General features: G+C 34.7%; 3 protein-coding genes across 3 annotated transcripts; 1 reads left to right on the plus strand and 2 right to left on the minus strand.

Moving 5' to 3' along the window:
• The first annotated feature begins 2,159 nt into the window (after positions 1-2,159).
• Positions 2,160-5,330, plus strand: LOC125867861 (uncharacterized). Its single transcript, XM_049548452.1, has 3 exons — positions 2,160-2,523; positions 3,343-3,651; positions 4,935-5,330. The coding sequence occupies exons 1-3, from the start codon at positions 2,269-2,271 to the stop codon at positions 5,049-5,051; spliced, it is 681 nt and encodes a 226-aa protein (XP_049404409.1). The 5' UTR covers positions 2,160-2,268; the 3' UTR covers positions 5,052-5,330.
• A 1,386-nt stretch (positions 5,331-6,716) lies between these two features.
• On the minus strand, positions 6,717-11,380 carry LOC125867857 (serine/threonine-protein phosphatase PP2A-2 catalytic subunit-like). The gene is made up of 6 exons (XM_049548447.1): positions 10,836-11,380; positions 9,868-9,982; positions 7,964-8,072; positions 7,803-7,880; positions 7,086-7,277; positions 6,717-6,950 (listed from the first exon to the last, which is right to left on the minus strand). The coding sequence occupies exons 1-6, from the start codon at positions 11,104-11,106 to the stop codon at positions 6,777-6,779; spliced, it is 939 nt and encodes a 312-aa protein (XP_049404404.1). The 5' UTR covers positions 11,107-11,380; the 3' UTR covers positions 6,717-6,776.
• A 1,051-nt stretch (positions 11,381-12,431) lies between these two features.
• LOC125867856 (serine/threonine-protein phosphatase PP2A-2 catalytic subunit-like) lies at positions 12,432-25,186 on the minus strand. The gene is made up of 6 exons (XM_049548446.1): positions 24,626-25,186; positions 23,620-23,734; positions 13,760-13,868; positions 13,599-13,676; positions 12,881-13,072; positions 12,432-12,745 (listed from the first exon to the last, which is right to left on the minus strand). Exons 1-6 carry the CDS (start codon positions 24,894-24,896, stop codon positions 12,572-12,574), a joined length of 939 nt encoding a protein of 312 aa, XP_049404403.1. The 5' UTR covers positions 24,897-25,186; the 3' UTR covers positions 12,432-12,571.
• Positions 25,187-26,900: the final 1,714 nt, after the last annotated feature.

Consider the following 26,900-nt stretch of genomic DNA (forward strand, 5'->3'; position numbering starts at 1 on the left):
AAAAGGTCGATCTATGATATAAATTTGATCAATTAGACATTTAGGTTTTTACTATTGAAAACTGTTAAAATTTTAAAATTATAGGTCTAAAATTAATTCTTATATATATATATACACACACCAATTACCACTTAGAGAAGTGTTATCTAATTTTAGAAAGAAAAATAAAACAAGATAAATATAAAATTCAAATTTCTAACCTCTCTCAGAGAAGTGCGCCCAGTCATAATCATATTATGTGATACTTCAAGTGTGGGTTCACACATCTATATTTTAATATATTTTTTAAATATAACACTACTACTTATGATCTGGAGAAAGGACCATGGATTCACGTGAATCCGGTGACCCCCTTAGATACGCCTCTGATGTGATAGTGTATGGGGATATATTGTGTGTAGTAGAAGGGCGAATCAGATTGCGAGACATGGTTTGATTAAGAGCGAAGAGATACTTGTTAGGGGGAAATATGGAAGGTTCATTTCTGGTGTAACTTGAAGTGATTTAGCACCGGTCCATATTTGTAACAGAACATGCTATGATACCTTTTCATGAAAAGGCCGTCTTACAACTAAATATCCTTATAAGGACTTTTGAGAAGATCAACAATCAATCTCGAGCCTTGCGTCAATGTGTCATCAATTAACATTAACCACACTGTTAGAATTTAGGCACATGCTACTAGGTAAGTAGTCTTTTTAGTGCTAAATGTGTACTAATGGGTCGACTCTTTTGGCCTGTAACAAAATTTTATTACTCTCTGTTCTTATTTAGTTGTCCATTTTAAAAATGACACACAGATTAAGGTAACAATGATTAACATAGTAAAGTTACAATTTTACTCTTATAATACAATTTACAATTCCAAAATATATTCACTCAAGATAATTAATGCTCCCTCCGTCCACAATTGTTTGACAGATATAATAAAAATAGATGTCCAAGATTAATTGTCAATTTAAACAATCAAGAAATAATTAGTCATTTTTTTCCAATTCTGCCCTTAATGATTGTGTAGTTCAATTGAAAAGTTATGTGGCCTTTTGATATTCTTGATATAGTAGGGTTATATTAGTCAAATTACACCTTGTATTAAATTTTCCTTGAGAGATGTGCATGATTTTACCCTGACAAACAATTGTGGACGGAGGGAGTAAATGCTGGGAAGTTCATAAGTTTATTTACTTTATTTATGACAACTTTATTTAAATAAGAGTATAATAGGAAAAAATTTATTGTCCTTTCTTGATTTGTCAAAATGAGCAACTAAATAGGAANTCTTTTGGCCTGTAACAAAATTTTATTACTCCCTCCGTTCCTATTTAGTTGTCCACTTTAAAAATGACACACAGATTAAGGTAACAATGATTAGCATAGTGAAGTTACAATTTTACCTTTATAGTACAATTTACAATTTCAAAATAAATTCACTCAAGATAACTAATAAATGTTGGGAAGTTCATAAGTTTATTTACTTTATTTAAATAAGGGTATAATAAAAAAAAAATTATTGTCCTTTCTTGATTTGTAAAAATGGATAACTAAATAGGGACAACTAAAAGAGAAAATATGGACAACTAAATAGGGACGGAGGGAGTATAAGAATAGAATACATTAGAAAATTTAAAAAGAATAATACATTCGTTCTTTTCATCTTCCTCAATTATAATTTCCTTGGGGAAGGCGATCTACACCTCTTCGCTTGTATTTTTCTCTTAGTAGATTATATTTTTGTAGTAATCCACCACCTTGATGTTTTGGCCTAAAGAAAATAAATTTGATCGACCTTAATTCACATGTCTTTAAACATTCTTTTTCTTTTTAATTTTTTTTATACCGTAAATTAAAATGACATTTTTTTGATAAACTGTTTGGCGCAATCATCCTCCTATAGTTATTAAATAATTGGCCAAAAATATCTTTATAACACGTAAAACTTAACAAAAGACTAATTAACCTACACATACATTAAGGACATATTTGGTTCAAATATAATCGCAATTATGCCATATCTTACAAAGTTATATTTATGAAACTATTTAATTAAATTATAGTAAATTCATACAAATTTTTATATGGCAATGTACCACAATATAAACATTTGAGAGTAATAGGATGAATCATTGAGCTATGCGCACAAAATAGATATAATACAAACTATAGGGGTTTGTAATACAATTTACAGAAACTTAGAGGAGATCTGCGAATTCAGAAACCTCCAAATCGAAACTTCATCGGCGGTGAGAAAACGGAGACACAATCAATTGTATGGATTCTCCATTTTCGCCGGCGATTTATCTCTTCATCATCTCCTTCTCCTTCTCTTTCCTTTTAGTTTCTTCATCTCCAAATTCATCCCTAGGGCTCGACGCAATCTCTAATGGCGAAGCAGAACATAGAGATGAAAGCGGAATCATAGGGCGTAGACATCTGATGAGCTTCAAGGAGACGCCTATTGGTACAAATATCACTTATGATTGTTCTCCTTCTGGTCCTTGTGTTCCTTGTTCTTACTCCGAAAAGGTTTTCTCTCTTATTTCCTTCGTATTGATAATTGATAATTGATCACTGTTTCAGTTTTGATTTTAATGTATCTCTATGTTTTCAGTTAGCTGAGGCGTATTTGTTTGTAGAGTTACATGATCAACTAGCTAGGAAGAATTCCAATTTTGCTTGATTTAGGAAAAAATATGCCTGAATAGAGCAAATGAAAACAGTTGATTTGTATAAATTGAAGCGGATTGTAGTTGATCGATAGTACTACAACAACAACAACATACCTAGTGCAATCCCACAAAGTATGGTCTCGGGAGGATAGAGTGTAGGCAGACATTAACACTACCTTGGAGGTAGAGAAACGGATACATACCTAGTGTAATTCCACAAAGTATGGTTTGGGGAGGATAGAGTGTAGGCAGACGTTAACACTATCTTGGAGGTAGAGAAACGGGTAGAGAATACACAGACCTTACCGGACCGCTACCTTAGAGATAGAGAAGTTGTTTTTGATAGACCCTCAGCTCAAGGAGTAGTTGATCAATACTGTGGTGATAAAATGCACAACACAGTGCTGTTTAATTTATTTATTATATCTAATGTTGTTACTCGTAACAAATTTCTCGTGTAGAAAGTTGTATGTATTGATATTGACCGCAACATAATATTAAGTGATATAGTTAGCTATCAAAATTGAAAGTAAATTGGAGCACTTATTGAATTGTATAGGGAGAAGGAGAATGATAATTGTTATTGTCTCAAGTAACCAAAGTGATGTTAAGATACTGCTTGTTTAGATTGCATTTTTTTAGGTTAAATTTGTGATGTTTCCGGATGTGCTTTCAGAAAGATGAAAAGTATAGATGCAGTGAAACTGGATATCGTATCCCTTTCAAATGTATAGAGATTAAAGCTAGTTCAAAGGAAGTGAACAACAATAAAGGAAAGAAGAACCGATCTGCTCTGGAGGACACATATACTGCAGTAAGGCCACATGTCATGAAGCACAATGAACAAGCTCTTACCTCCTCGGTAAGACAAAGAAATTTGCTGGATGATTCATCCTCGTCAAAGAGTGGAATACGTACGTATATAACTTATAGGAGCTGTGTTCTTTCAATAAATGAAGAGAAGTTGTCAGTACTTGGGTTTGAGGTAAGTACATACTTTTTCTGCTTTACATAACTGTCTTGTGGAGAATCATCCAATTTACATTCGACAACATGTTTAGCTGTTTCTTTCAATATGGTTGCTGGTTTTAGTATTCAGAAATCATTTCACTGCTATCCAAAAGCAAAACATGAAATTGGATGATGTGAGAACCATATATTAGAATCATGTTTTGGTAATTTTCCCAAGGAAGCAGTAAACTCTGTTTCATTTTGAAGGGCAAAAATGTAAAGAAATACCTGAAAACTAAACAAGTTTTAATGGTGAAAGTTTGAGGTACTTTCTGGAAAAAGAACGCAAGTTATTGAGGTATAGAGAAGTAATAGATACTTTCTTTTGTTATTGAAGACCACTCAAGTTAATTGAAGGACTTTGAAAGGAAGGAAAGGAGGCTTAATGCATTTCCTCTCTAAATGTGAAAAAATATAACTAGGTAAGCTAATCGAGGCAGAGGGGCATATTGCGATTCATGAAACTTTCAAAGAAATAGTTGAATTGTATTCAGAAAATGGAGAGACTATTATGAGGACTTAATATCCCCAATTCCTGTAGATTCCTCTTGGATTGTCATGTGTAGTCAAGAGATAAATTTAGGTTGAAAAGTTCGTATCCTATTAAATTTAGGTCTACTGACCTAGTCATCTTGTTTCAAAAACTTCCTGGGTTTGTTTTCCTGAATGAGTGATATGACCACTCCCTTGGTGGGCAAAGTTACCTAGTACATGTTTTGGTGGGAGATAACAAGTACCCGGTTGAATAATTAAGGTGTTCACAAGTTGGTTCGGACACCATTGCTATCAATTAAAAAACTGATGTGAACCAGTTTACAAGCTTGCTTTGGAAGTTTTGGCTGCTCTTATACTGCATAGGGATAAACAAGTTGTGTGGTGTTATTCTTTTTGGACGTGGGAAATTCTTTAGGTTTAGTCAAAGCTAATTGGGAGATCTTTATCTTGTTTTCATGGACCTTAACATCGAATTTGATGCTGGCATGCTGTGGGTGTTCTGTGTTCATTTCCTTCTTCACGTGTGACTGAACTTGCAAAGTAAGCTGCCTCACACTGTTTCGATATAATCATCAGAAGGATGAGTCTTTCACCCTCACAACTTGTGTCAAAAGAAGACCTATTATACTTGCAGAACAGCTCTATTAAAAAACCTCATTGCTTGAGTCGAAGAACAAGCTCTTTCTTATAAATATGTTGGAATTAATTGATAATATGCCTAATTCTTATTCCGAATGGTTTAATCGGATCTGCATTATGTAGGTGATTATGCTGGGTTTACTTATTGTCAGTGGTTCAACCATATACTTCAGAAAAAGGCGAGCGGGCGCTGTATCTGGTGCTGGCCCAGTCAGACTTCCAACTAGTTCTCGATTCTAACTAAAAATCTGTACGTTTGCAGCTTAGGATTCTTTTTAATCTTTTTACTTTCTTGATCCAAGGTTGCAATCCTAGTAAGATTTGCTGTTAAAGATGTTTGAATACTTGTAAAATGTTGTAGTAATTCATTCGATCATTTTTATAGTTAGAAGAAAATAGAGAGTATGAAGAGTAACTCGATACTGGATAGAAGGTGATCATATCCAGTTTGTACTGTATAGTCCTTTGAACCTTTCAAATAGTCCACAACATTCTTAGTTTACTATCTTCCCTTTCGCATCTCTGTATGGTTGATAGCAAAAAAAAATTTTTCGAATTCATCGTGTTTTCCCCCTCATATATGTTTAAACTCTTGTTTCTAAATGACAAATGTATACAAATTAAAGACGAGAATTTTACTTTTATGGAGAATAGGCTTGAAGTTTAAACGTTGCACATAACGAGCTTGTAGAATTATCAATTGATGACATAGTTTTGTACCCACATAATGCAGATGATTTGTTAATTTTCTTGGTGGATTTGCTAATCACTTCAACTTGATTAGATGTGAAGTTTACACCATGGTTGGGAGCTTTAGAACATTCCTAATATATTTCAGTAACATTTTCATCTATTTGAAAATACACATGTTTACACGATCTAAGTTATTATTTTTAACTGAATAAGCGTGTTTAAAATCTATTTTGAAGTATTCAAACATCATTTGGAACTTTCGATTGAAAGGTAAAGTTTATCCTTTGGAAATTCCATATACATTTTTGTCGCATTAATATGTAGTTAACAAGCATTGTTTAGTACCCTTTTTAATATTATTATTATTATTACTTTCTTACTAACTTATTCTTTGATGTTCGTTTTAGTGTTTCTTTTGCTTCAATTCATTGTTTTAGTTGTTACTGTTCTCTTCATTATTTTCGACATAACTTTTTTGCTACTATAATTGCTTCAAACCTATTTTTTATATGCTTTATTGGTGCCAAGTGTCATGACCCGCCACTATCATACAAGTTATACATGAAATTAAAGGAAAAGAATCTAGAGTCTTGGAGAGGTTTGGAGAAAACTCTAGAATATCCTAGAAAATTTCTTGGAAGACTTTAAAATTCTCTAGGCTTGTAGAGAATTCTAGAAGAGAGACCAAATTGTAAATATGTAGAGACTTGTGTAACAATTTTTGTTTACGCTTTAGCCTCTAGATGTGTAGAATAAGTAAGACTATCCACCAAACTCTGCTAGTAGAATTACACCGGATATGTCATAAAATGACTAGGGAAGATACAAGTTTTTACAAACACCTGCCTCAAACTAATACTTCGTTTCCTTGGGAAAATTACCAAAAGAAAATGGTAAAAAAATGTTTTTTAAGGAAAGCAAAAAACTAAATTAATTAACCATCCACAGATTCAGGCTCCAATGGCAATTGGCAGAGAACTTGGTATCTGAAAGAAACCTGCTTTCTACGATAAACTTAAATTACAAATCACAATGTACCAATGTTATTGCTGCTTCTTTTTGGAAAAAAATATACACGACAAGACACTAAGGGCTTTTGTCAAAACTCTGGCGAATCTACGGGCATATGTTAAAAGCCAGCAGCAGAGCAAACTCCAAACAAAAGAATGATGATGATACTAATCCTCAAATAACATAACCTTTTTTTTAAAAAAAACACATCTACAAGATACGATATTGATGGGCTACAAACAGTCAGCTCAAGTATTCGGATCACAAGAAGTAGTCGGGAGTCTTCCTTGTAGTATCAGGCTCAATCTGTCGTGGAGCAGGGTCAAACTGAAGGAAATTATGCTCCATGTTTTCACTTATTTCTAGGATTGCAGCCATATTACCACAACGATAACAATAGTTTGGAGCACTAAATACCGTTACAACATTCTTTTCCTGCCAAAAAGCAACGAATATTATGTTAAAAGTACAAACTAATAGCTGCGAGACAAGGAGTTTCACTGAAATGAACAAAAGTGGAATTTTTCCATTAGAGGTAGGAAAGGAAGTGTTCGGTTTATATCTACAGACCTGACACCAATTAAAACCTTCCATGACAAGCTGATGGGCTCTAGAAATCAGTGAGAGACCATTAGTGTGATTAAACTGAGATGCTATATCCTGTCCAAATGTGTAACCAGCCCCCCGAGGTGATATTCCCCAACCACAGCGATCATCTGGATCAGACCACAGGAGATCACACATCGGCCCTTCATGTGGCACCTAACAACCACAACAAAGAAGCAATAGTACAGGATTAGTAACATTGCCATAAAGATATAAAAATCATGAAACGTCTGAAATAATAGAAGCGACTAGAGCAAATAAGTGTAGGGCAACTAAGAAATAGGAAAGTGTTATAGTAAGTCGATCGCATTCACTGGTGAATAGACTACACTACAAGCCTCTATGCAACATATACAAAACATTGTCAAACCTATTCTACAACACATTAGAAAAGAAAATAAGACTCTTTCGAACTCATTATAATAAAATACATAATTTTCTTCCTGTTCATGCCTTGATTTGTTTGGTTATCTGTAGTTCTGTTGAATAAAAAGGATGTAACCACATCTGTAGTCCTCTTGTGCCATAATAATCAATTTTGTTAGGTAAATAGGAAATTAACTTGATACATGGTGTCGGATAGAGCAAGAGGAGGGAGAACAGGCAGTGACAAAATACAACGCAAACTAGTTTAACATATCATGAACATGTAAAGTTTGAATCACACAACTATTTCTATACCTCTTGTATACGGTCCAGTGCTCGGATGTTATCAAGTGTATCAAGGGATGGTGAGAGTCCTCCATGCAAACAGAATATCTACAGTTTTAAGTAAATTAGGCAAGTTAAAACCCGCTAACAATAATGTTCAAGTAAATTGCCAGTTCAGTAAGAGCTCAAACCTGACTCTCTATGAGTGCCGTTAATGGTAGATAATCAAAGAGATCAGTGAAATACTTCCAAACATTAGCATTTCCATACTTCCTCAAGCATTCATCATAAAAACCATACCTAACAGGAAAAGGGATCTGTCAATCAATGTGAACATGACTAGAACCTGCAGTCATATTGTATTCAGCATAAAACAAGTAGGGAAGCTGATCATGAGAAGCAGTAGCATAGATGATTCATCCCCACAAGACTGCCCAAAAATATACTTGCCAAATAAAAAAACTAGAAGGATTGCGTAGAGATACCTTCATTGATAAGTAACCATAAGTTAAACATCTATCGAGTGGTTAAAGAACAAAATTGCTTAAGTGAACCTTGTGCTCTAAAGAATTATCTCAATGCAAAAATGGAGGGTGTGTAATGCCCAAGTGTGACTCAAGTTAACAATGCAAATCCTTTGGTTGAAAGATAACTAAAAACACATGCGTAAGAAGATACACTTCCTAAAAGATTTAGCAACTTTAACGTTCAAGCTTATAATATGGCATCATTGTCCAACTACTCAGTTACATCCTCCATATCCTCCTGTTGAATTTGATTGCTAATGTTGTCCATTCAAAGAGCTTCATGACTTTAGAGACTAGGGGTGGGGAGTTGCAATATTAGGAGCTTCACTTCAGGTATACATGATCTTCGCATAGACCCTGTAAACGATTTTGCTTGTATTGGTATCTCAATCTCCAGGAAGAATTACAATAGTTCTCAGATTATTCCAGCAGTTCAACTAGACCAATTTCTATCAAAGCTTAATCAACCTGATTAACCTAATACTTAGGAATTTTAGTAGTCCAGTTGCCTGAATTTTCACCTTGTTGGTGAGGGTTCAAATTCCCCACCTTGTAATCCCCTTACACATAATCATGATCAGTGATCAAGGTCCACAATGGGAGCTGGAAAACCGAAGCAATGAACAAACATATCTTGTCAAATAGCATGGGGATGAGAAGGCCATCATTGATTCTCCAAAAGTATTGCTCCCTTCTCATTGACATTACCTAAGTAATGTTTTTTTTTTTTTTTATGACAAGGAAAACCCGCAACCTAAGTAATGTTTTTGCTGCATAGAATTCAAGAAACACGTTTGTCTTCTTTCTCTCTTCAACTTCTTACTGAAAACCAGGAGTTGATAACCTGAATTCTCACACCTGACCTCCATGTTCCTTTTTTATTTTCTTTTATTTCAGGAAAGAGGGTGAGAAATGTAAAGAAGAGTTGTACTGGGTACATTGAAGAGAAGCATCAGTCCATTATACATGTTGCTTGAGTGCAATAAGAGCATACACAATTCAAGAAAGGATATTTGAGCCATATAAGCATAGAATTTACATTGCTACTCTTCCCAAACCCAAGGAGAAGCAAAGAGGATGCTCACACAGCAGAAAGTCAAAATAAGAAATCCACCAAACTGGATAAATTTTTAAAGAAAGTGGCATCTAGGAACATCCTATACAAGTAAAACTCTATGTGACACTGTGACAGAAACACATATAAAAGTATCATGCACCAAACAGCATAAAGAAGACCATTACCAAATATAAAGAGTGCACCAAATGGGAAAACTATTTACATACTTAGGCAGCATTTCATATTTAGTTCTAAATTCTTGTAATTGGAAAAATAACAGTTCAGTAGATTAAATGGAAAATATAAGAACAGTGCAGAAACATCTTCTCTCTTTTTTTTTGGATAAAGTAGCATTGCATAAATGTAAAGCCCCTAATATCATACATAAACCAGATCGTTTAAGCAATGGAAAAGAAGGAACATCTGAATATCAGCTGTTAAGAAAGACCAATTATCTTTTCAGACAACCTCACTTACGCACTTCAATATGAACAAAATGTAAGCGACTCACACTTGAGTGATCTGTCGGCTTTCGTGGTTTCCCCTAAGAATTGTGATTCTATCTCTATAACGGACCTTCAGAGCAACCAATAGTGAGACAGTCTCGACAGAATAGTATCCACGGTCTGCATTAATTAGGCAATTATTAATGATAAACAATGAATGCTTATGTACTTGACCAACAAGGAAACCGAGGCACTAGTCAACATACAAATAAGTAAGCATGAAATAAAATGTACACTGTCATCGCAATTTATGGAGTGGAGATGTATATGATGAAATCTACCTTAGATGCAAAAATATTCAGGAAAAAAAAACTAAAAAGGAAGCCTCCATCAAAACAGTCATTTAAAACAAAAGACAGTTAAGTCATTTTATGGAACCCATGCTTATCAGATGTAAGTTGAGAGAACACTGCCTTTTCGGTAAACTATATACAGAAAACAAATGAAAATGAGCGTGTTTAGCACCGAAAGAAATACACCAAATGAAGAGAAGCATCTCCCACATTTGCCTCCAAACATTATATCAATGCCATGACGTTACTTTGTCATATTCGAACCACCAAGTACATTAGAGATCCACATCACAACCACGCGTCATCATTCACAAGTATAAACAACAAATAGATCAAAATAAAGCTTCATTTGTCCGACACATTATAGTAACACTACCAATAAATGAACAGCCCAACCACATATCATCTTTATCATGAATATTTTGAGAAATACAATCCCGAATCTCGCCAAACCACAAAATAACCACCATAAAGCTGCTACTTTGCAGCATCCTCACACTTCACAATCTACTTGATACACAAAAGCACAACCTATACTATCCTTCAAGTGCTGCTTACATTAGCAGAAACACTCTTATTTCTACATCCTATTTATGTCCACTCACATTTCACCTATGTCACTACAACAAATCATATGCAAATTCCTATAAAAAAAATGAAACCTAATCACCAAAACTCACCAACATAATCTCCCATGAAGAGATAATTAGTATCAGGAGCGTTGCCGCCGATTCGAAAAAGCTCAATCAGATCGTAAAACTGTCCGTGGATATCACCGCACACCGTCACCGGACATTTCACCGGTTGCACATTCCGTTCATCCACTAGTATCTCCCTTGCTTGTTCACACAACGTCTTCACCTCCGCCGACGATAACGGCTTGCACTCCATCAATTGCTCGATCTGCCGATCTACATCCGCGCGCGACGGCATTTTTTCAAACAAAATCATCCTCTACAATCACCTATCTAAATATTCCTCACCGCTTCGATTAGCAAAAAATATCAAAAGTCCTCAGATCGAATCGAGGTAAAAATCCAATTGCTATGAAATTGACCAACAGAATCGCAGTTTCTGCGCGACAACAATCAAAATCAAGCAGAAAATAATGATTGGAACATTGATGAAGTAACTAGGGTTTCAATATCTAAATCATCTCCTGTTTCTGAAATTCGTCTCCATTCATGCGAAGCTTCTCTCTCCAATGTGAAAATTGCAGCAAAAAGGAAAGAGAAAATGTAAACAATAGGCATAATAAGCCTTGTGAACTTTGACACCTTTATTTGAGAAAATGAACAAAATAGACCTTTATGTTTAGACTACATTCAAAATAGTCCTTCAATTATTTTGGAACAAATAGTACCTTCTTTAGGTAATCCAAAAATAGTGCATTTTTTATTCGACTAGTAGAACCCGTTAGAGGTGATAGTTATGACTTTGACCTAACGTATTTTATCATTATAGTGAACCATAACTCTAACCCAATATCTTATGTACCCTCTTAATGTAATGAGACTTGAATCTATCCTCTTACCCTCAACCATTAACATAATAAGCAAAAGAATTAATCAAAGGCTAATTAATAAAGTTCACAACCTTTATTTTACATAATTATATGTCAACATATTCAAATTAACTTAGTCATTAATTACATAATCTTCATGGATATTGAAATCAAGATCAATATGGACCACATCATTTACCTTCATTTTTTTCTCTAACATAACACTTCAATTTTCCAAGAATCCCTAGTTGGTTTGTCCTTATAAGGTAGGGCTAAAAGATGATATAATAATAACTAATAAACAATTAGCAAACCCTTAATGGTTTTGCAAGAACATAAATCATAAATATATTTTTGTTTTCCAATGAAAAGAGCTCTAATATTCTAATCATCTTACTCTAATGTTACTTCAAAAATCTAATTATCATGGAACTCAAAAAATCTGCTTAAAATTACATAATATTTTAATTATTTTTAAACTTTTTACAAAAAAACTAATAATAAAATTTTATAAGTTATAACCATTTTCATAAAATTACATAAATACAACTACTTTAATTTTTAATCTTTTTAATTATATTGCTTACTTTTTATATTTCTAACAAAAGAATGATGATGATACTAATCCTCAAATAACATAACCTATTTTTAAAAAAAAACACATCTACAAGATACGATATTGATGGGCTACAAACAGTCAGCTCAAGTATTCGGATCACAAGAAGTAGTCGGGAGTCTTCCTTGTAGTACCAGGTCGTGGAGCAGGTTCANTTATATTGCGTACTTTTTATATTTCTAACAAAAGAATGATGATGATACTAATCCTCAAATAACATAACCTTTTTTTTAAAAAAAACACATCTACAAGATACGATATTGATGGGCTACAAACAGTCAGCTCAAGTATTCGGATCACAAGTAGTAGTCAGGAGTCTTCCTTGTAGTATCAGGCTCAATCTGTCGAGGAGCAGGTTCAAACTGAAGGAAATTCTGCTCCATGTTTTCACTTATTTCTAGGATTGCAGCCATATTACCACAACGATAACAATAGTTTGGAGCACTAAATACCGTTACAACATTCTTATCCTGCAAAAAAGCAACCAATATTATGTTAAAAGTACAAACTAATACCTGCGAGACAAGGAGTTTCACTGAAATGAACAAAAGTGGAATTTTTCCATTAGAGGTAGGAAAGGAAGTGTTCGGTTTATATCTACAGACCTGACACCAATTAAAACCTTCCATGACAAGCTGATGGGCTCTAGAAATCAGTGAGAGACCATTAGTGTGATTAAACTGAGATGCTATATCCTGTCCAAATGTGTAACCACACTCCCGAGGTGATATTCCCCAACCACAACGATCATCTGGATCAGACCACAGGAGATCACACATCGGCCCTTCATGTGGCACCTAACAACCACAACAAAGAAACAACAGTACAGGATTAGTAACATTGCCATAAAGATATAAAAATCATGGAACATCTGAAATAATAGAAGCGACTAGAGCAAATAAGTGTAGGGCAACTAAGAGATAGGAAAGTGTGTTATAGTAAGTGGATCACATTCACTGGTGAATAGACTACACTACAAGCCTCTATGTAACATATACAAAACATTGTCAAACCTATTCTACAACACATTAGAAAAGAAAATGAGACTCTTTCGAACTCATTATAAAAAAAATACATAATTTTCTTCCTGTTCAAGCCTTGATTTGTTTGGTTATCTGTAGTTCTGTTGAATAAAAAGGATGTAACCACATCTGTAGTCCTCTTGTGCCATAATGATCAATTTTGTTAGGTAAATAGGAAATTAACTTGATACATGGTGTCGGATAGAGTAAGAGGAGGGAGAGCAGGCAGTGACAAAATACAACGCGGACTAGTTTAACATATCATGAACATGTAAAGTTTAAAACACAACTATTTCTATACCTCTTGTATACGGTCCAGTGCTCGGATGTTATCGAGTGTATCAAGGGATGGTGAGAGTCCTCCATGCAAACAGAATATCTACAGTTTTAAGTAAATTAGGCTTGTTAAAACTCACTAATAATAATGTTCAAGTAAATTGCCAGTTCAGTAAGAGCTCAAACCTGACTCTCTATGAGTGCCGTCAATGGTAGATAATCAAAGAGATCGGTGAAATACTTCCAAACATTAGCATTTCCGTACTTCCTCAAGCATTCATCATAAAAACCATACCTAACAGCAAAAGGGATCTGTCAATTAATGCAAACATGACTAGAACCTGCAGTCATATTGTATTCAGAAACAAGTACAGAAGCTGATCATGAGAAGCAGTAGCATAGATGATTCATCCCCACAAGACTGCCCAAAAATATACTTGTCAAATAAAAAACTAGAAGGATTGCGTAGAGATACCTTCATTGATAAGTAAAGAGCAAAGTTGCTTAAGTGAACCTTGTGCCCTAAAGAATTATCTCAATGCAAAAATGGAGGGTGTGTAATGCCCAAGTGTGACTCAAGTTAACAATGCAAACCCTTTGGTTAAAAAATAACTAAAAACACATGCGTAAGAAGAGACACTTCCTAAAAGATTTAGCAACTCTAAAATTCAAGCTTGTCATATGGCATCATTGTCCAACTACTCAGTTATGATATCCTCCTGTTGAATTTGATTGCTAAGTTTGTCCATTCAAAGAGATTCATGACTTTAGAGACTAGGGGTGGGGAGTGGCAATATTAGGAGCTTGACTTCAAGTATACATGACCTTCGCATAGACACCCTGTAAATGATTTTGCTTGTATTGGTAATCTCACTCGCCAGGAAGAATTATAATAGTTCTCAGATTATCCCAGCAGTTCAACTAGACCAATTTCTATCAAAGTTTAATCAACCTGATTAACCTAATCCTTAGGAATTTTAGTAGTCCAACTGGTTGGCTACATGAATTTTCACCTTGTTGGTGAGGGTTCAAATTCCCCACCTTGTAATCCCCTTACACATTTTCCCCTCCTCCCCCACCCCGTATAACAAATGGGAGCTGGAAAACCGAAGCAATAAACAAGAATATCTTGTCAAATAGCACGGGGATGAGAAGGCCATCATTGATTCTCGAGAAGTATTGCTCCCTTCTCATTGACATTACCTAAGTACATGTTTTTGCTGCATAGAATTCAAGAAACATGTTTGTCTTCTTGCTCTCTTCAACTTCTTATTGAAAACCAGGAGTTGATAACCTGAATTCTCATACCTGACCTCCATGTTCATTTTTTATTTTCTTTTATTTTGGGAAAGAGGGTGAGAAATGAAAAGAAGAGTTGTACTGGGTACATTGAAGAGAAACATCAGTCCAACGCTGCTTGAGTGCAATAAGAGCAGACACAATTCAAGAAAGGATATTTGAGCCATATAAGCATAGAATTTACATTGCTACTCTTCCCAAACCTAAGGAGAAGCAAAGAGGATACTAAACACCGCAGAAAGTCAAAATAGGAGAAATCCACCAAACTGGATAAATTTTTAAAGTGTTAGAATAGAATAGGTACACACAATCCTACACAGAATAGGAATAGTTTATAGTCTCCTATTTGGTAAGGAATTGTATTGTAGTGTCTATAAATAGGGTTCTCTATGTAATAATTAAAACAACAATTCAATAATATTCTTCTCCAATATTTCTCACATGGTATCAGATCAATTGTGAGAGAAAAAAAATAAAAAAATCGCACTGTGCAGTTTTTTTCCGGTAACCTAGTAGTTGTCCGGGTAATTAATATTTTCCGTCACTGTTTTTCAAAAATTAACACCACCACTAGCTGAGGAACTTCCCGGCGAGCAAACCCAGTCATCCCTACTGGAAACCAGTGCCACACGCGCCGCTGGAAGAATTTCTCTGGCGAGTTGTCAGATCCACGCGCCGGCGCGTGAGACCTGTTCCGGCTAGTTTTTCGACAATTTTTTTTTCCTATCTTGGTCAACTCTTCATTCCGAGGCTGACCATATAATTTTTTCCTAATTCCGACCAATATTTGGCGATCAGATCTACTTTTCCGGCACCAACCTATTTCTTTTCCAGATTCCGACAAAAAAAAATCCAATTGTTTGGCTACTCATTATAGTTTTTTATTATTATTATTTTTTTTATTTTTTTTGGCTACATATTCTAATTTCACAACATGTCTTTCGGGATTGATACTTTTGGCTCTAAGAATATAGGAATTGGAAGTTCAAGCCCTATGATCACTTCAGAACCGTTAATGGGAAGCTCCAACTATTTAGCTTGGGCTTCCTCAGTTGAGTTGTGGTGCAAGGGTCAAGGTGTCCAAGATCACTTAACGAACATTGCTTGTGTTGTAGATGAAAAGGCAAAGGCTAGTGGGGAAGATGCAAAAGCCAAAGCACAATGGGAGAAGGTTGATGCACAATTATGTAGTCTCCTATGGCGATCTATTGATTCCAAGTTGATGCCCTTGTTCCGTCCATTCCAAACATGTTATTCAGTTTGGGAAAAGGCTCGTGCTTTATACAGTAATGACATATCTCGATTCTATGATGTGATATCTCGTATGACCAACTTAAAGAAACAAGAATCAGATATGTCCACCAACTTGGGACAAGTACAGGCAGTCATGGAGGAATTTGAAACATTGATGCCAGTCACCACGGACGTGCAAAAACAACAAGAGCACAGACAAACATTGTTTCTAGTTCTTACACTTGCTGGACTTCCTACTGACCATGATTCAGTGTGTGATCAAATTTTAGCTAGTCCTACAATTCCTACCGTTGATGAATTATTCTCTTGTCTACTTCGTCTTGCCGCGCCTCCAAGCCACAAAGTAGTTTCATCACCGACCATTGACTCACCTGCTCTCGCATCTCAAACCATAGAAAAACGAGCATATCCATCTATGGAGAATCGACGAGGAGGAGGTCGTCTTCGAAAACCTCGATCCAAGTGTAGTTATTGTCATAAGTCTGGACACACTCGTGACATATGTCATAATTTGCATGGTCCACCACCCAGTTATATTCATTAAAGGAATATAATGAATTCCTTCACCATCGTGCAAGTAAGCAGACATCTCCACAAGAAGCATTTGTTGCTCCGCCTAATCGACCATCCCATAATGCTCAATCAGAATATGATGATTTTCTTCGATATCGAGCAAGTAAGCAAAGGTCTCCACAAGTAGCTTCAGTTGTTCAACATGATGTTGTTGTTGCAGGTAATTCTTTTGCTTGTGTTTCACAATATAATACTCATGGATTTATGGACTCGGACGCTTCTGATCATATTTCTGGTAACAAATCACTTCTGTCAGATATTGTTTATTCACAATCTCTTCCTGCTATTACTTTGGCCAATGGGATACAAACAAAACCAAAAGGGGTTGGAAAAGCCACACATCTATCTTCTGTCACTCTAGACTTTGTTCTTTACGTCCCTGGTTCTCCTTTTAATCTGGCATCTGTTAGTCATTTGACACGTGCCCTACATTGTAGCATAACCTTTTTTGATGATTTTTTTCTCATGCAGGACCGCAGTACAGGACAGACGATTGGGACAAGACATGAATCACAAGGCCTTTACTATCTTACCTCTTCAACTTCCTTCACAACATGCTCCGTTACAAATACTCCGGACCTCATTCACAAACGTTTGGGACATCCGAGTCTATCCAAACTGCAACAGATGGTGCCTAGTTTATCTAGTTTATCCAAATTAGATTGTGAGTCGTGTCAACTTGGGAAACACACTCGTGCCACATTTTCACGTGGTACTGAGAGTCGTTCAGAGTCTATTTTTTCATTAGTTCATTCTGATATTTGGGGTCCTAGTAGAGTTAGTTCCACCTTAGGATTTCGTTATTTTGTTAGCTTCATTGATGATTATTTGAGATGTACTTGGGTTTTCTTAATGAAAAATCATTCTGAGTTATTTTCTATATTCAAAAGTTTCTTTGCTGAAATACAAAATCAGTTTGGTGTTTCTATTCATACTTTTAGTAGTGATAATGCCTTAGAATACTTATCATCCCAGTTTCAAGAGTTCACGTCTCACCAAGGAATTATTCACCAAACATCTTGTCCATACACTCCTCAACAAAATGGTGTAGCAGAAAGAAAGAATAGGCATCACATTGAGACTGCTCGCACTCTCCTCATTGAATCTCATGTTCCGCTGCGTTTTTGGGGAGATGCAGTCCTTTCATCTTGTTATTTAATTAACAGAATGCCCTCATCTTCTATTCAGAATCAGGTTCCACATTCTATACTGTATCCTCAGTCACATCTCTATTCTATCCCTCCTCGTGTATTTGGGAGCACATGTTTTGTTCATAACTCAACCCCAGGAAAAGATAAATTAATCCCTCGTCCTCTTAAATGTGTCTTTCTTGGTTACTCTCAAGTTCAAAAAGGGTATCGTTGCTATTCACATGATCTCCGCCAATATCTTAGGTCTGCCGATGTAACATTCTTTGAATCTCAACCTTACTACGCATCTTCTGATCATCCTGATGTCTCTGAGGTTTTACCCATACCTCAGGTCTTGCCTGTACCGACTTTTAAAGGACCTACGGTTACTTCTCCATCTCCAGTTGCAGCGCCACCACTCCTAACTTATTATCGGCGTCCACGTCCAGCAATAGTCTCAAATGATTCATGTCATGCGTTGGACCTTGCTCCCACTGCGGCCTTGCCTCTTGCTAGCCAATCGATTCCACTTCAAAAAGGTATACGATCTACTCGAAATACTAATCCACATTATACTTTCTTGAGTTATCATCGTTTATCTTCACCCCATTATGCCTTTGTATCATTTTTCTCCTCTATTTCCATCCCTAAGGGCATCTCCAACCCAATCCTCTATTTTACTCTCCAAATATAGAGTTCTCTATTTTTTCAGACAACCAACTCCAACCCAATTCTCTATTTTACTCTCTAAAAAGGAATCTTTTTCTCTCTCCTCAATATTATATTATTATTTCTATTTCATTCTTATTTTCTTACTATTTCATACTATAAATCCTTTTTTTTTCCCAAATAATTACTTTATATAATTTTTAACGTGATATAAAATTATTTTTTATTCTAACTTTTTAAATAACATAAATTGCAAGAAAATATAATATAATACATAAATTAGGGGACAAATTCAAATAAAAGTGACATACAATTACATAAACACTCAATTTTCAAAATTATTACGTTGCTCCCATAAATGCTCTATTAATGCATTACGGAGTTCAAAATGAGCATTTTTGTCCTTAATTTTTTTATGTCTAGCTAAAAATTGTTCAAACCGGAGATTTTCATCTACCACCATTTCAATAGTTGGAGTTGGAGCCTCTATGGCATCTTGAATTGGTGCATTAAGATCACGTTCATCCTCAATTATCATGTTGTGCAGTATAATACATGTAGTCATTATATCATGTAGCACTTCCTTTCTCCAAAAACGTGACGGTCCTGCAATAATTGCAAAACGTGATTGCAAAACTCCGAATGCACGTTCAACATCTTTTCGGCACGATTCTTGTTTCATCGCGAAATATTTCTTTTGTTGGGAATGAGGATCACGAATAGTTTGAACAATTGTAGACCATTTAGGATATATACCATCAGCTAAATAATAACCCATATCGTATTCTTTTCCTTGAATAACATAATGGGCGGGAGGCGCAATACCGCTAGCAAGATTGGAAAATAAATGTGATGACTCTAAAACATTAATATCGTTATTGGTGCCAGGCAAACCAAAATAAGCATGCCATATCCAAAGGTCATAATCAGCAACAGCTTCAAGAATAATTGTTGGTGATCCACTACGACCTGCGTATTGCCCAGCCCATGCCGTTGGACAATTTTTCCATTTCCAGTGCATGCAATCTAGACTACCTAACATTCCTGGGAAACCACGTTGCTCACCAATGTGTAGAAGCCTCGCAACATCGTTAGGTGTTGGTGATCTCAAATATCGCTCACCAAAAACCTCTACAATAGCTCGACAAAATCTCTTCATACTTTCAATCGTAGTTGACTCTCCAATTTTCACGTATTCGTCAGTGGCATCCGCTGGCAAACCATATGCCAACATTCTAAACACAGCAGTAATTTTTTGCAAAGTAGATAATCCAAATCTACCTAGTGCATCAATGCGTTGTTCAAAGTACGTGTCGTGATCTTTAATTGCATCAACGATACGAAGAAACAAATTGCGGGACATTCTATAACGACGGCGAAATATTGCATCATTAAAGCGTGGTGTGGCTGAAAAATAATCACGAAATAAATTATCATCTGCCGCCTCACGATCACGATTGATTACCACATGACCTGGAATGGAGCCACCTATGAAAACTTCATTAGTATGGTTTTGTAGAACTTGTTGGAACATGTAGTTGTTCATACGTAGTTGATTTATTAAATTATCATGGTGTTCTGTACTAGGAAAAAAATCCAAATCTAACGAAGATGATGACGAAGAAGAAAAATCTTCATCATTATTATTAGAACAATCTCCAAGATTGAAATTCATTTTCAAAGGACAAACCAAATTACTTTAATATGTTTTGAAATGAAATGAATGTGCAGACTTCAAGTGGTAAATGGTATTCATTATATAATATGTAATGTTTTATCTAAAAAATATTAAATGTACTGATGAGAATCTCATCCAACCGTTTATAATAAGATGAAATCCATCTAATGGTGAATATGAAGATTACATTCTATCTTAATACGGTAAAATCTTATCCACACGGTGTATACATTAAACGAATACAATTTTTATTGTTACGTAATAAAGTAAAACACGAGTTAATTAATTAAAATTGCGTAAAATGAATTATTAATTCAAACACATGAGATGCATGTATTAGATTGTTGTATACATTATGTGCGGATAAATTTTACTCGATTAATATCTACATATAATTTTTTTTATCTAAAATAACTTTGAGATAACTATGAGAATCTCATCCTACGGTTAAAAATATGGTGAAATTCATCCAATAGTAAAAATCAAAATTACATTCTATCCTATTTATCTACATGCAATTTTATTTTATCTAGAAGTAATTTTTTGAGATAAGGATGAAAATCTCATCCTATGGTTAAAAATATAGTGAAATCCATCCCATGGTGAAAATGAAGATTACACTATCCAATTAATATTTATAGATAATTTTTACTTATCTAAAAAAAAATTTGAGATAAGGATGAAAATCTCATCCAATGGTTAAAAATAAAGTGAAATCCATCCCATGGTAAAAAGCAAAACTTACGTTCTATATGTATAATATTATGTTATGTATTGTATTGTTATCTTGTATTTAAATTATTATGTTATGTATTGTATTGTTATCTTGTATTTAAATTATCATATCATGTATTGTATTTTTAAATTAAATTTTTTCATCTTGCCATTTTAAATTTGCGTATTCTTTATAATGAAAATTAATAATAAAATAAAATTTTATTATTCACGAAAATTAGAAAAAAAAATTAAAATACTATTAATTTGAAATTAAAATAGTATATATTAAATAATGTTTTTAAAAAATATTATATTACATTTAAAAAAGAATTATGAATATTAGATATTTAATTAATGGAATTATATGAAAAATAATATGTTAACTATAAAATAATAGAAAATAATAATAAAATAATGAAAAAGTGAAATAGAGAGGTGAATAGTAGTTCTCCAAATTTGGAGAACTACTATTCACCTCTCTATAAATGGAGAATAGAGAGTAATTTAGAGGGTGGTTGGAGAGCCCTTTCTCTATTTTACTCTCCAAATATAGAGAATGGAGAGTAAAATAGAGTGGGGTTGGAGATGGTCTAAGACTACATGAGAAGCACTTTCTCATTCTGGATGGAGGTAGGCTATGATTGATGAGATGACTGCTTTACATTCGAGTGGTACTTGGGAGCTTGTCTCCCTTCCTTCAGGTAAGTCTACTAATGGTTGTCGTTGGATTTATGCGGTCAAAATTGGTCCAGATGGTCAAGTCGATCGCTTAAGGCTCACCTTGTTGCCAAAGGGTATACTCAGATATTTGGGTTACATTATAGTGACACTTTCGCTCCTATGGCCAAAATAGCATCAGTCCGTCTTTTTCTATCTATGGTTGCCGTTCGTCATAGGCCTCTTCATCAGCTGGACATTAAAAATGCTTTTCTGCATGGTGATCTTGAGGAAGAAGTCTATATGAAGCAACCACCTAGTTTTGTTGCTCAAGGGAGTCTAGAAGCCTCGTATGTCGATTGCGTCGGTCACTCAATGGTCTGAAACAGTCTCCTCGAGCTTGGTTTGGAAAGTTAAGTACAATAATTCAAGAGTTTGGCATGACTCGTAGTAGAGCTGATCACTCTGTGTTCTATTGACATTCAGCACCAAATCTGTGTATTTATTTGGTTGTTTACGTTGATATATCGTTATCACCAGCAATGATCAAGTTGGTATCGCTAATTTGAAGCAGTATCTCTGTCAGCATCTCCATACTAAAGACCTCGGTAGACTGAAGTATTTCCTAGGTATTGAGGTTGCTCGGTCTAGATCAGGTATTATTATTTCTTAACGCAAGTATGCTTTAGACATTCTAGAGGAGATAGGAATGATAGGATGTAAACCTATTGACACTCCTATGGATCCGAATGTTAAACTCCTCCCAGGACAAGGGGAGCAACTCAGTAATCCTGAGAGGTATAGACAGTTGGTTGGAAAGTTGAATTATCTCACGGTGACTAGACCGGACATCTCTTTTCTTGTGAGTGTCGTAAGTCAGTTTATGACTTCTCCTTGTGATAGTCATTGGGATGCAGTTGTTCGTATTCTGCAATATATAAAGTCAGCTCCTGGTAAAGGACTACTCTTCGAGGATCAAGGCCATGAGCATATCACCGGATATACAGACGCTGATTGGGCAGGATCACCCTGTGATAGACATTCCACATCCGGATATTGTGTTTTAGTAGAAGGTAATTTGGTGTCATGGAAGAGTAAGAAACAAAGTGTGGTTGCTCGATCTAGTGCAGAAGCAGAATGTCAAGCAATGGCTGTAGCAACTTGTGAGCTAGTTTGGATCAAACAGTTGCTTGGAGAACCGAAGTTTGGAGAAACCGGTCATATGGAACTTGTGTGTGATAATCAAGCAACCCTTCATATCGCATCAAATCCAGTGTTTCATGAGAGGACTGAGCACATTGAGATTGATTGTCACTTTGTCAGAGAAAAGATACTCTCAGGAGATCTTGTTACTAAATTTGTGAAGTCAAATAATCAACTTGCAGATATCTTCACCAAGTCCCTCACCGGTCCTCCTATTAATTACATTTGTAACAAGCTAGGTACATATAATTTGTATGCACCAGCTTGAGAGGGAGTGTTAGAATAGAATAGGTACACACAATCCTACACAGAATATGAATAGTTTATAGTCTCCTATTTGGTAAGGAATTGTATTGTAGTGTCTATAAATAGGGTTCTCTATGTAATAATTAAAACAACAATTCAATAATATTCTTCTCCAATATTTCTCACATAAAGAAAGTGGCATCTAGGAACATCCCATACAAGTAAAACTCAAGTGACACTGTGACAGGAACACATATAAAAGTATCATGCACCAAACAGCATAAAGTAGACCATTACCAAGTATAAAGAGTGCACCAAATGGAAAAACTACTTACATACTTAGGCAGCATTTCATATTAAGTTCTAAATTCTTGTAATTGGAAAAATAACAGTTCAGTAGATTAAATGGAAAAAATAAGAACAATGCAGAAACATCTTTTTTTTTTTTGGATAAAGTAGCATTGCATAAACGTAAAAGCCCCCAATGTCATATATAAACCAGATCGTTTAAGCAATGGAAAAGAAGGAACATCTGAATATCAGCTGTTAAGAAAGACCAATTATCTTTTCAGACAACCTCACTTACGCACTTCAATATGAACAAAATGTAAGTGACTCACACTTGAGTGATCTGTCGGCTTTCGTGGTTTCCCCTAAGAATTGTGATTCTATCTCTATAACGGACCTTCAGAGCAACCAATAGTGAGACAGTCTCGACAGAATAGTATCCATGGTCTGCATTAATTAGGCAATTATTAATGATAAACAATGAATGTTAATGTACTTGACCAACAAGGAAACCAAGGTACTAGTCAAGATACAAATAAGTAAGCATGAAGAGGTAAGATAGGGAACCATCAAAAGAAACAGTAAAAAGTGAATAAAATGTACAGTCATCGCAAGTTATGGAGTGGAGATGTATATGATGAAATCTACCTTAGATGCAAAAATATTCGGGAAAAAAAACTAAAAAGGAAGCCTCTAACTACCATCAAAACAGTCAAAACAAAAGAAAGTCATTTTATGGAATCCATGCTTATCAGATGTAAGTTGAGAGAACACTGCCTTTTTCGGTAAACTATATACAGAAAACAAATGAAAATGAGTAGTGTTTGGCACCGAAAGAAATATACCAAATGAAGAGAAACATCACCCACATTTGCCTCCAAAGTTATATCAATGCCATGACGTTACTTTGTCATATTCGAACCACCAAGCACATTAGAGATCCACATCACAACCACGCGTCATCATTCACGAGTATAAACGACAAATAGATCAAAATAAAGCTTCATCTGTCCGACACATTATAGTAACACTACCAATAAATGAACAGCCCAACCACATATCATCTTTATCATGAATATTTTGAGAAATACAATCCCGAATCTCGCCAAACCACAAAATAACCACCATAAAGCTGCTACTTTGCAGCATCCTCACACTTCACAATCTACTTGATACACAAAAGCACAACCTATACTATCCTTCAAGTGCTGCTTACATTAGCAGAAACACTCTTATTTCTACATCCTATTTATGTCCACTCACATTTCACCTATGTCACTACAACAAATCATATGCAAATTCCTATAAAAAAAATGAAACCTAATCACCAAAACTCACCAACATAATCTCCCATGAAGAGATAATTAGTATCAGGAGCGTTGCCGCCGATTCGAAAAAGCTCAATCAGATCGTAAAACTGTCCGTGGATATCACCGCACACCGTCACCGGACATTTCACCGGTTGCACATTCCGTTCATCCACTAGTATCTCCCTTGCTTGTTCACACAACGTCTTCACCTCCGCCGACGATAACGGCTTGCACTCCATCAATTGCTCGATCTGCCGATCTACATCCGCGCGCGACGGCATTTTTTCAAACAAAATCATCCTCTACAATCACCTATCTAAATATTCCTCACCGCTTCGATTAGCAAAAAATATCAAAAGTCCTCAGATCGAATCGAGGTAAAAATCCAATTGCTATGAAATTGACCAACAGAATCGCAGTTTCTGCGCGACAACAATCAAAATCAAGCAGAAAATAATGATTGGAACATTGATGAAGTAACTAGGGTTTCAATATCTAAATCATCTCCTGTTTCTGAAATTCGTCTCCATTCATGCGAAGCTTCTCTCTCCAATGTGAAAATTGCAGCAAAAAGGAAAGAGAAAATGTAAACAATAGGCATAATAAGCCTTGTGAACTTTGACACCTTTATTTGAGAAAATGATCAAAATAGACCTTTATGTTTAGACTACATTCAAAATAGTCCTTCAATTATTTTGGAACAAATAGTACCTTCTTTAGGTAATTCAAAAGTAATGCATTTTTTATTCGACTAGTAGAACCCGTTAGAGGTGGATAGTTATGACTTTGACCTAACTCTAACCCAATATCTTATGTACCATCTTATTGTAATGAGACTTGAATTTATCTCTTACCCTCAATCATTAACATAATAAGCAAAAGAATTAATCAAAGGTTAATTAATAAAGTTCACAACCTTTATTTTACAGAATTATATGTCAACATATTCAAATTAACTTAGTCATTAATTACATAATCTTCATGGATATTGAAATTAAGATCAATATGGACCACATCATTTACCTTCATTTTTTTCTCTAACATAAGACTTCAATTTTCCAAGAATCCCTAGTTGGTTTGTCCTTATAAGGTAGGGCAAAAAGATGATATAATATAACTAATAAACAATTAGCAAACCCTTAATGGTTTTGCAAGAACACAAATCATAAATATATTTTTATTTTCCAATGAAAAGAGCTCTAATATTCTAATCATCTTACTCTAATGTTACTTCAAAAATCTAATTATCATGGAACTCAAAAAATCTGCTTAAAATTACATAATATTTTAATTATTTTTAAACTTTTTACAAAAAAACTAATAATAAAATTTTATAAGTTATAACTATTTTCATAAAATTACATAAATACAACTACTTTAATTTTTTAACTTTTTAATTATATTGTGTACTTTTTGTATTTCTAAAATAAAAATAATATCTATCCAAATTAAATATTGAGAGAACATGGTTTTTTATTGTTAGAAATAAAATATTGTATTATAACTTATAAGCTAAGGTGCTACATGTGTAGTAGTTATGACTACATGGTCACTTTCAGTACTAGTGAGAAGTGACTGTACTCTGGTAACCAAATTTGACCAAGTTATTAGCATAAATGAAGAAACTAGTCTGGTAGATGGACTCATGTTTTATCTGTTTCAAATCAATATTTGACAGCATCGGAAGGATCTGATAGACGACACTAGATACACGCTAGATATATGTATATGTATGTACCTATTGTGATTTGTATGTATTTGAGAATCAGATATATATGAGGGTAGTGAGTGACATGGGAGAAAGGTGAGGGAGGCGAGTGAGATTGATTATGTATCTGATATACATGCTAATCCATTTGAATAAAATGTTTCTAGAACAAATTTGACTCTATGTATCCTGAATACAATTATCTGAACATATCTGGACGTAGGGGTGGACATGGTACGGTATTTAACAATTTTGATATTGTAACTTCGGTATTCATTATCTAAAGTACTATACCATTACTATACCAAATTAGCTCGGTATGGTTCGATATATTTAATTTCGGTTTCGATATTTTACAGTATAGTATGCAGTAACCATAATTTATTTGACTTCGACTTACATTTATTTTTATAACTCTCTATATAATTCATCTAGTAAATAAGTTAGAACCATTCTCTTTGTCCTTTAGCAAGTATTCTTGCAAGACCAATACAATGATCAACATGAATATGAGAAATTCAAAAGCATGAGTCTCAATCATATTAGATCAACAACTACTTTTGTTAAATAATTTCATAAAAAAAACATTTCAATA

The sequence above is a fragment of the Solanum stenotomum genome, chromosome 6 (genome assembly GCF_019186545.1).
Source record: "Solanum stenotomum isolate F172 chromosome 6, ASM1918654v1, whole genome shotgun sequence".
NCBI classification, from domain to species: Eukaryota; Viridiplantae; Streptophyta; class Magnoliopsida; order Solanales; family Solanaceae; genus Solanum; species Solanum stenotomum.